The 11,407-nt window shown below is 43.5% G+C and overlaps 1 protein-coding gene across 4 annotated transcripts; it reads left to right on the top strand.

Moving 5' to 3' along the window:
* The first annotated feature begins 1,179 nt into the window (after positions 1–1,179).
* On the top strand, positions 1,180–10,551 carry LOC143027639 (uncharacterized). Of its 4 annotated transcripts, none has more exons than XM_076189030.1 (4): positions 1,180–4,108; positions 4,577–4,858; positions 4,979–5,090; positions 5,582–10,550. In XM_076189030.1, the coding sequence occupies exon 1, from the start codon at positions 2,110–2,112 to the stop codon at positions 2,419–2,421; it is 312 nt and encodes a 103-aa protein (XP_076045145.1). In that variant the 5' UTR covers positions 1,180–2,109; the 3' UTR covers positions 2,422–4,108; positions 4,577–4,858; positions 4,979–5,090; positions 5,582–10,550. The 4 variants fall into 4 exon arrangements, 2 of the variants coding, with proteins under 2 accessions (XP_076045145.1, XP_076045144.1); XM_076189029.1 differs by having other exon boundaries at positions 1,182–4,108; positions 5,499–10,551; XR_012966624.1 differs by having other exon boundaries at positions 1,202–4,108; positions 5,451–10,550.
* The last annotated feature ends 856 nt before the right edge of the window (positions 10,552–11,407 follow it).

The raw sequence follows: 11,407 nt of genomic DNA, 5'->3' as shown, positions 1-11,407 counted from the left end.
GCCCTCAACCCAGGAAGTGCGGACGTTTGGGCACCGGATGGAGTTTGTCGTTCTATGTGGGCGCTGTTCTGGGGCAGGTTCTTCTGGCTGCGTATTGAGCTGTGAATTTTTCCCATTTTATATCCCCTACTTTTTGGTTGATGTTGGCATTGGTTGTTATGTATAGGGCTTCAATCACCTTCCTTTGTCTTTTTGATAGATCTTTCTTTACCTCTGCCTGTTGCCTGTTGATTTGTATTTGTATTTGTATTTTTATTTTCATTCTATTTAATTTTATTTATCTGGATATTTATCTTTATATTATTTAATACTATAAGTTATCTTATGACACTTTTTAGGATTCCCACATTTTTACACCACTCACTTCACTTACACTGTTACACCCTCGATCAACATTCCACACACACCGGAACTGTTTTATAATAACATCACAACAATTTATTGTATACTGTAGTATCACTATTGTCCATTGTATTAAAAATTATAAACCATTGAACAACCAAATGTAACCCACCTCCAAGGAGGGAACGAGGTCTTACTCAGACTATGTATACCGCCAGCTTCACTCCAGAGTCACATTCCTCTGAAGAAGCATAGAGCGAAACCGGTCAGGAATAAACTCAGGAACTCGGAACTAGACCCGTGACTTCTTTTTCCACCTTCATATACAGTATATATATATATATATATATATATATATATATATATATATATATATATATATATATATATATATATATATATATATCTTTTTCAACCACAAATCACTTAATTCCATGCCATCGCAATCGAGACTGAGAGTCGCTCGAAGGAGGCATCCGTTGGAAATTGAAACGTGGACGAGCCGAGGATTCGAACCCAGCTAACCCGTAACAAAGTTACAGTGACGTAAACCAATACGCTATCAAGAGATACGTCACTGTAATTTTGTTACGGGTTAGCTGGGTTCGAATCCTCGGCTCGTCCACGTTTCAATTTCCAACGGATGCCTCCTTCGAGCGACTCTCAGTCTCGATTGCGATGGCATGGAATTAAAAGTTATTTGTGGTTGAAAAAGATATTAATTGATCACTGGGAACCATTCAGTGTGTATGTGTATATATATATATATATATATATATATATATATATATATATATATATATATATATATATATATATATATATATATATATATATATATATATATATATATATATATCAGAGCGTCTGTTTTCATACCCCTTAATCTGGCGGACATTTCCCTTGCCAGTATTGCCAGATAACATGTTTGTAGTTTTCAACATTTCAGTAATGTGCATTTGCTCATAATTTATTCAAAATTATTATGTATTCAAAATTGTTGTCCATTCCGCCGTGCTATGCCATCATGATTGGTATTCCATCGGTTGATACTAGTTTGCTCTCCAATCCAGTACATCGCGTCAGTGTTGCTTATCAGGAGGGAGGTGATTATAGGGCTCTGGGGCTCTGGAGATAAGATAATTTCTTCTTTGTACTAATGGCACTGCTTCGTTAGTTTATCATTCCTGGCACGTTATTATGTGTGTGTGTGTGTGTGTGTGTGTGTGTGTGTGTGTGTGTGTGTGTGTGTGTGTGTGTGTGTGTGTGTGTGTGTGTGTGTGTGTGTAAGGAAGAAATCTCTACTAATCCCATCGAGCCTCGTGATGACACCCTCAGTCAGTTTCGCTGACGATTTCGCCCGCTCCACCCCCACCCCCCATCTCTGAGTGCCTACCCCAAAATCCCCAGGCTGAGTCCCTTGACGCGAGCTGTGTGGCGGGAGGCAGAGGACGACCTTTCTTCATCCACGAGGCGCTAAGATGGGCTGGGGGGAGGGGCGACGTTCGGGTTTCGGATGGGCGTGGGGTTAGGAAGGCCCTTTGGTGTGTCATAGCATATCATATGTAACTTCATGTCATGAAAGGGATGTAGTTGAATGCGGTCGCTCCGTCGCCAGTTGATCATCATAATGAAAAAGAGATGAAGGGGCGTGCGTGAACGACTACGTTCTCTAAGCACGTGTGAACGACGATGTTCAAGAATGTATGTATACAAACATCTGTACTTAAAGAACGAGCGAATGTGAACGGCGGTGTCCATTAAACGATGTACGTGAACGACATCCAAGAACGTGCACCTGTGAACGGGGATATTCAAGAACGTGCACATGTGAATAGTGCGGCCGAATTTAGAATCAGAGACAACAAAAGACACAGCCAATTCTACCGGAAGAGGAACCTGTGTCTTCCGGACCTATACCGGACTCCAACTGTGTTTTCCGGACTTAGTCCCTGCTTGAGTATATCCTCCCGGAAACCGATCACTGTGCCCAAAGTCTGGTACCTTCTGCCGGAATCCGACAGACGGACACCTCCGCTCGAGTCACCCGGAACCGGAGGATTCCCGGGCGGAGCCTGAGGTGTCTCTTCCTCCCGGAAACAGAGGGTGATTACTCTCCAGGACGGTACTGTGGAGGGCGCGGCGAGGCGCTGCTCTTGTGATCGTCGACGGGGTGGCCGCGCTATGGAGATTGAGTGGTGGCAGCTCCACCTTACAGACGGGCCTTGCTACCATCTCCAAGGATGTAGTCCACTTAACGACATCAATCCAGCACTCGCTGGACCTCTTGCCCCGGCAAGAGAGGTCTGCAATGTTCCACTGGATCACCAGTCATATTGGGGTTCCCGGGAACACTATTGCTGATGTTGCTGCCAAGGCAGCGACGAGGTTCAGCAGGATCACACTGCCCCGGCACTGACGACCGTGCAGACCAAGGACGTCATTATCAGTAAGGCCAGATTAGTGATCAAGGTCGACCATAGCAGTCTTATTATCACTTCGGCCTCAGTGGCGGTGACACTACCTCGTTACTAGGTACGAGGCCCTCCATCTGCCTCCTGGTAGACGGGAGGAATATATCTTCCACAGGATCTGCCTTGGATATCGATGTGGGTGGCAAGTACTCCACGCAGGGAGAGACAAAGACGAATGCTGCAGACTTTGTTGGGATGCAGCACAACCAACCCCTGCATCACTGCCTCCTGAGGTGCAAAGCTTCTGCCCTTCTTCTCCTGGGCATCTGTCCACCACGCACCCCGAAGGGAGTGGTGCGGCATCCTACTGGAGCAGCCCTTGGCTTCCTGAAGGCACATCCCTTGGCACTGTCCAGGGGTCACGGTATACCTTCACGCCCTGCTCCCTGCTTGCTCTCTCCGCCTCCGAAGCCGGTCTCTCCCCGCGGATCCGCCATCGAGCAGGTCGATTGCAGATAGATCCTCATCGTCTCCTCCAGGTACCGCGACTCCCAACAGAGCGGCATAAACCGGGTTGGACACCAACTCTCGAGGTCTATATGTAAAAAGCTCCGGGTTACCGTAAAACTAAGGTCCGGGCATGTATAAGTCCTATGGAAAAAACAGTGCCAAATGACTTTTTCCTGGAACCAGATACCTCCACCCGGATCCTAGTTCCTCCTTCCGGGACCAGAAGACCCGTCCTCACACGCTTCCAGAGCCAGTTGCTTCCATTAGAAATCAAATAATTAATTCCGGCATTCTTCGGCGATAATTTCTTCCCAAGACCAGAAAGCTTCCGGCGAACCAGATACCTCTCATTGGACCCTTTGTTCTCCCCGGAGGACACAGCCTCCTTCTGGAGTCGGATAGACTCCACTGGATCCTGGAACTTTCTGCTGGAACCTACCACCGCCCTGCCCTCTGCTGTCTTCTTCCAGAACCAAACTTAGCATCTCCTCCCGGAACCGGGGTGTTCCTTCAGGAGTCTTCTCCCAAGACCAAATTGATGTGGCCGGAACATAAGAACATAACATAAGAATAAGGGAGACTGCAAGAGACCATAAGGCCTACACTAGGCAGAACCTACCATCTCCTCCCGGAGGAACCAGGCAGACTTTTCTGAAGTCAGATGCTTCCTTCTAGAACCAGAAGAATTCTTCCGGGATGTCGCCGAACAACAACTACATTTCCCGGGTCTAGGGCGCTGGTCGTTCGCCGGGAATCCTGCCCTGACCTCAGGGGAGGATTCCATATCTGCTCGCCCAAGTCGTCGTTCCATTCCATGGGTTGCCTCTTGTGTTAGCACAGTGGTGAGTAGCGAGGATTATCCTTTTTTTCTATCATATTTTTCCCTATTGTTTTCTTTTATCACCCCCCCCCCTTCATCAAGTCGAGAAAACGTGATTTGGTCTTACAGAAATCAGCCTCTTTGATTGAAAGGATTATGAAGTGATTCCGTTCCTTCTTAGGAATACACTTCTGAGATAAGAAGTAAAGATTCTTCCCATAATTATGTCCCAAACTAAAGAGGAAAGTCATACAAAGTCATACACATGAAGATATATGTATATATATACATGTATATATATATATATATATGTATATATATATAAATATATATATGTATATGTATAGTTGTTTATATATATACAGTATATATATATATATATATATATATATATATATATATATGTATATGTATATATATATATGCAAACATGTAATGCTAATTAGATATCTTTTTTTTTTTTTTCAAATGGTACATCTGTTGCTGATAGACACCCTGAATTCCGTCGGAGGACGCGTGGCTTGGAAAAGTGGCGCAGTAGCTTCTGCCCTCAGAAAGCTGCTGGACTCAAAGACCCAGAGGTCCCAGGCCTTTGAAGGCGAAAACACGCCGGACACCCGAAAGGAGACTGGAGTGCTACCAGACACTTTCACCAACTTGCAAGACTGGTTATAAGCCTGTTTGGCCGAATTGATCAAATGGGGGCCCCGCGCAGAAGTTTATGAGCCCAGATCTTGAGCAGAGATCACTGTGATAAATATTGTTTGAATTGGTAAGAAATTAATGATACTTCAGGCCTTATATACTGTGAACCTGTGAGAATAAAACATGAATTTCGAACTTTTGTAAAGGGCTTGGCATAAAATTTCTAATCGAGTATTGCAATTCCTAGCACCAGCTCTGCCAGCTCCCAGAAAAGAATGCCACCTTCCTGAACATGGAGCACGTCTTTCCCCCCAGTTCTAAGTTCTGGTTCTCCATGGAGTCTTATTTGGACGTTTGGGGTTGGTATACATTTCTGTTTTATTTTGTTTCAGTCCGTTGTTTATTTAGCTATTTCTTGTTGACTTTACCACCAATATTTTTTCACTCATATTCAAGATTTGAAAATTTTTCATGGATTCCTCCCCCCCCCCCATGAAATTAGCTCACCTCATTTTGGGGTTGATTTGTAGAATTCCCCCCCCCCCACACCCATGGTTGGGTGTGTGGAAACTACAATTGAGTGTTGCTGATCAAGGTGGACATTTTACAATTGATCATGTCTTGTGATACATAACCTAATATGATAAAATAATATAACTTGAGTTTTACAAAAAAAAAAAAAAAGATGTCACCAGCATAGACCACATCACTCCTTCCAGACACCAGAAGAAGAATGTCACCAGCATGGACCACATTACTCTTTCCAGACACCACCACCTCCTGCCAGAAATTGGTACCTTCTCCCGGAGCCACATGGTCATGTCTCCTGAAACCAAATATATCTTTCCAGATCCTGGTCTCTGTCCCGCATTCTTCAATGGTCATTTCTGCCAAGACCAGAAAGACTCAGTGGAGCCCAGCAGTTCTCACTAGACTCAATGTTCACCTCTTAGGGCGCTGCCTGCTTCTGGAGACAGATGGACCCCAGTGGAGCCTGAAATTATCCTTCAGAACCTACCACTGCCTTTATGGGCAAAGATGATGTAGGGAGTTATTGACACCCGGTGTGGCTTATGTGCTTTATTCAGGTGGTTACTGATGCATCGGCCTAAGGACTGACAAGCCGTGCCTCCCCCCATGGGGGACTGAACGCGAAGGCCTAGCAACGTGCGTACAGAAGTATGGCCCAACTGTCAGGGTGTGGTACAGTGTGAACATCTGGATGACTGAGTGCCTTGCTCACTTGGGGCAGCCGGTATATATACCCAGGCCCAATCTGACGCCTTGACCAGATGTGACCTAATTGGGGGACCCAACCTAACCTTCGAGCATTGAGTCAGATCAGACTACCATCCAACTCTAGATGCATCAACTTGCACCTACAAGCCCGCTGGTGGGGTACACATGTACACCACACTTTTTCCCAGATTCAGAGGGACCCTACTGGTGCTTGGTGTCTTCTTCCAAAACCAAACTTAGTATCTCCTTCTGGGACCAGAGAGACCTTTCCAGAAATTGGCACCGTCCACCCAGAACCAAGCTGTCCCTTCCGGAGCCTCATCCTAGGACCAAACTAACCTTTCTGGAACCCACCACCTCTTCCTGGAACCAGATTGTACCTTCTAGACTCTGCTTTCTGAGAACCAGATACCTTCCCTGTACACCTGGAATGGACCCATCGGAAGCCTGATCACCTTGACTTCTCCCATTAGGATGAGACAATCCCTTCCAGACTGCACTACCCTCTCATAGAATTGCACAGTTCCCAGAGAGCTTATTGTCACTCACTGGTAACAAGTTGCTATTTATACCAAAACCAGATTGTTTTGGAGTCTGATAACTCCTCCCCAACCAGATAGTCCCTTTTTATTTATTTATTTATTTTTTTTTCAACACCAGATACACCCAGAACCTGCTTCTTCCTGCCAGGAGCAGATGGTCATTTCTCCCAGTATCAATCAGACTCTTCTGAAGCCCTGAACTTTATTCTGGGATCAGAAAGTCTCCTTAGAATCTACTACCTTGCCTTGGAGCATAATATTTCTGTGGTGGTGAGAGAAACTCTGCATGTATAAGTGAAACAGAAGTAGCACTGTCAATTTGTAGGAAAAACAATATAGATAGGTATATTTATATGTATGTAACATAAGGCAAAAATTGTATAAAGATGAGGAATCTGCATGCAAAATTATTAGAGGTAATGTTATACAAAATACATGAATGTTTATGGAATACAGATATGGCACTAGTGCAAAGGTGGAGTATGTATAAGGGAAAATAGAGGGTAATAATTACATAAGGTTAGATAACAGTACTCAGGACTGTGTAGGTCTAATGATGCACATAACTACTATGTAGAACAATTATGTAATGACTACACAGACTACATACATAAAACAGTTACTATATAGGGATTTAAGTGCTACATATACTATATAGGGAATAATTACTACTTACACTACAAAGGAAAAAATTACTACATTTCCTTCTGGAATTAAATGACTATTCCTTCCAGAGGAAGTTAGATATTCATTAACTTGGTGGTTCCTTCTAGACCCAAGTGACTGCCCACATCCAGATATTCTCTTCTGGAAGTCAATACTTCCTTGAAGGGAAAATATTTTATTTACATTATATCTCACATGACTTGCTTTTAGAGCCATTGATGTATGCAAATTTTCTACAAATCAAGTTAGCAGTTCTGCTCCAGTAACACGCAAATGCATTTTTCACTTCTTATTTGCATTTGAGAGTTGTTTTCCTATGGAATAATTAGGTTAGGTTAGGAGCTATTGGATAGTGTAAGTTTCATGTGCTTGTATGCTTTCCATTCCTGTTTGTTTCTGGAATTTTATTAGGTTACCTAACGTTGAGCCAAGATGTTATATACATGTTTTATATTTTTGTGCTTTGTATGGATTCTTGTATTCCATGGTGGGCATTGGTCAATTATAGTCAAGCTTAGCAAAGAACAGTTCTTCATATTAATATGTCTTGGTATGCTACCTCACTGGCATCATACATGCATTAACCAGAGCTACCGGCTAATGGCAAGGTAAAGTTGGATAGGTATGCCAGCCAATAGGTGTAACCTCTGCTACTCGTCTCACCACTCCCAGATATCCTCAATTCAGAGAGAGCCACTGTATTCATTCTGAGCATCTTTAACTCTCCCAGTAAAAGGATTGGTCATTTGTTCCTGGAGGAGAGAATATTTCATTTGTCCATATAGAAACCTAACCAATGGTTCACCCTGGATCTAGCTTGGCATGCCTATGCCTTGTTTGTACCATTCAGGCTGCCTACATAGTAGTAGATCGATGGTTCAAGTAGGCCTCAGTCTCCAACTCCCCCATGTATACTGTCAGTACTGTTTTTGGGTTGTGGAGTAGGTATAGCTATGTTGATATAAGGATGATAACTAAATATATGTGGCATTTGATTATAAATTGGTGTGTTGAATAACCTGACCTAACCACTTGCTCAAAATAATGTCTGATCAAACTGACACCTACTTGAATCAGTGTTCACTTGAATCAACCAACTCCCTGAAAATTACATGGTTTTTGGCCCTGCAAGGAAAAGATGCAGACTGTGTGGTGTCAACTTAGGTGGTAGCTGTTTAGTTTACTGTGTGACTGGCTTCAAGGTTCCAGTCAAGCAACTCGGTCAATTTGCCTGCCCAAGTGAAAAAAGGCCACCTATCCTTGCCTGAATCCAGGGCCAAAGAGACATGTTACTAACCTAAAGGTGGCACCTCAGCACTACTGCAGCAGTAAGGCATCCTTCAGCCTTCAGGACTTTCATCATCTGGATTTATAGACACATCAACCATGGGTTAGCAACCCATAATAAAGTTGTATGATCATTGACTCGTATGGTGTCCACCTGCTCTATGGAATATTTTATTTTTCCTCCATATGGGGGATCCACTTTAGCTACTGAGAACCTAACTGTGTAACAATAAGTACAGGAGAAATAGAAGGAAAGAGGGCAAGAGGAAGACCATGCAAAAAATATGTAGATGGATTAAGGATGTCTGTAGGAGAAGAAATAACAAATGCCATCTTGTTAAGAAGAGCAGTGAGGAGACAGGAATGGAGCTCCATGGTGGCCAATATCCAAGTCGATACGGCACCCCGGTGAGGTAAGGTATGTAGCATTGGTAAGACTCACTGCGCACATAAAACCTCTGCTGTGGATATGTTCCTTTGTCAAAATAAATTCACCTGGGATTGGCTGGAACAAAATCCTTAAAGCCACTGTCAAGTAAGTTGATTAAGAGTCAACGCCTTTTCTGCTGCAAGTACTCTTTTGATAAATGAAATTGTCTTATTTTGGCCAAAACAAAATTTTCTCATCAATGCTAGGAGGCACTTTCCATTTATTTTGGTTACTACCGGGCTTTTCTGTTCAGTTGCATGATGCTCCTTTGATAATGAAGGTGTTAAACTAATTTTGATAACTTTTGTCATATCAGTGTCAGAACCAGTGACAAGTTGTTTTTTTGTTGTTGTCGTTCCCTAGACTGTCTGTCCGAGCAGTCCCGTCTCCCCAAGGAAGGCCACAGCCGAAACTGGGTTTTCCCACAAATCCTTTATAGAGTGTATGTTGTGTTGTTTGCGTGCATGATTGTGTATAATGCAGTCTTCCATTATGTGTTGTATGGTATGGGGTGAAGTGTTACATCCTGGGCAGCTGTTCACAACACGGTCGTCCAGCCTCTTCTGGTAGCTTAGAAGTGCTGGGTGGTGACCGCATCGCAGTCTGGCCAAGTGGACTCTGTCCTTTCGTGGGAGAGAGGATTCAGAAGGGTGGATATCAGGGGGTCTGGCATGCAGCAGTGTGTTGTCTTTCAGTGTGTTAATGGAGCGGTGAGTGATATGATTATGAATATGTTTCCGGAGGCTGGTATTTGGTGGTTGTGGAGGAAGAGAAGAGAGTATCTGTGCGTAATAAAGGTCTTTGGGTGTAGTTTTAAGGTTCTGGAGCTGCAACGTCTACGTCGTGGGACCACCCCCCAACCCCAAGAGTTGGGGGCCAATCAGCAGCAACCACCCCTGGCCATCAGCTCTACGCAGATGGCACCGATCCCCAAGGAGGAGCTACGCCTACCTGGGGGAGTACCAGTGACAAGTACCTGCAACTGGTGATCCTGCAAGATGTGCGCCTGAGAGAATCCTCTTCCCGCTACCCATTTTCAAAACCCATCCAGCCCCTCACCTTAATTTGGAGGTGGAGCCCCAAAAGAGTAACACTCTTTCTCCAGGCTGGGCCCAAAATCTCTCTCCATCAACTTCAACTGTACAGTACTACCTCTCATTAACGGACTAAAAGGGGGGTAACGGTGTCCGTTGATGTGAATAATCCGTTGATTTGGAGTGGTTTTTGGGTGGCATAGTGATTGCACTCACTAAACAACAGCACCAAAAACACCGAAAACACAGCGAAAACACCGCAAACACAGCTAATTAATGTCCGTTAATGAGAGGTCTCACTGTATTTCTACCACTTTTCATACGAGAATTACTGAGAATGGGTGATTCCTCCTCTCCTATTACTTTTAGCTAGTAACATAGAAAGTCTCACACCACTACAACACAGGCAGCAATCCTAAACTTCTTCAGAGAGAGATATGTGGAGGGGCCCAAGCACTGTTGAGGAAACAATTATTATTACTATATTTGTCACTTTTTTTTCATTCTGGCTACTGTCAGGCTATTCTATTCATCTGCATAAAGTATGTCAGTGTCAATAATTAGAATATATCTCTGTAGGAAATTCCTTATATTAATCTGTCTTGGGCCTAATAAATTAGATAGTTTATGTAAGAAACTTTTATTTTCTTTGTACATACATACATAAATATACCAAGGGCTATTTCCCCCTTACAAGGGAGGTAGTCATAGTCAAAAGGCAAAATTCCGCTCTCACCCATTTCATCCCCACCTATTCCACTCTCATTCACCACTCCTCCCTCCCTCTCATTTTGGCTCCTCCTGGATGACGGGTCATCCCTGCATCTCACCCTTGTGCTAGGTTTTATACTTGTGCAAGTGAAACCTTTTCAGATGCTTCACAAAGTATTAATTCTAAACTACTGAACTTCCACACTGTATATAACCAAAGCCAATAGAGAGAATGAACTTTAGGAATGAGTTCCAACAGAATCACAAACATCATAATCATGATAAATATAAACATTCTCGCCACTTTTTTTTTTTTTTTTTTTGCAACTATGCACAAATGAAACAGTAATAGGCTTAACATAATCAAAGTAGGAATATCCTTAAATCCCTCATTAATAGAGTATGTGTCACTCATAATAGGTGAGGTAGACAGGTGCCCATCTCACTCTAGAGCTTCTCTGAGTACTTCCAAGGCTCATCACTGGTTATGTTCTTGCATAAAGGGGGACACTTCTGCTGGATGAAGTGTAATTGAGAGCACATGATCCTCCGATGGCTGCTGGAGGTGTGACAACTTTATTAGGTGGAGATGTAGATGGTGCGACAGGTTTAGCAGGTGCATTTAGAGGTTTGTCAAGTTCATCCTCTGCAGGAGATGAGAATCATCGGATTGACAGTGTGGTCTTTCTTCCATCTGTGTTGTACTCGAGCATTTTGAAGGTTGGCATGTAGCAAAGTTACAGATTCTAGAAGTGGCTTATATTTTG

This window comes from Oratosquilla oratoria, chromosome 8, assembly GCF_046742065.1.
Source record: "Oratosquilla oratoria isolate Oo_2021 chromosome 8, ASM4674206v1, whole genome shotgun sequence".
Lineage (NCBI taxonomy): Eukaryota > Metazoa > Arthropoda > Malacostraca > Stomatopoda > Squillidae > Oratosquilla > Oratosquilla oratoria.
This window is presented reverse-complemented; position numbering and strand designations above follow the sequence as displayed.

What these genes read in the sequence shown, in the direction of transcription:
- LOC143027639 (XM_076189029.1), top strand. Translation starts at nt 5,024, where the DNA reads ATGGAGCACGTCTTTCCCCCCAGTTCTAAGTTCTGGTTCTCCATGGAG. An exon ending in GTCTTATTTGGACGTTTGGG is followed by an intron (nt 5,091 to 5,498) that starts GTTGGTATACAT and finishes TACTCTTTCCAG; the next exon opens with ACACCACCACCTCCTGCCAG.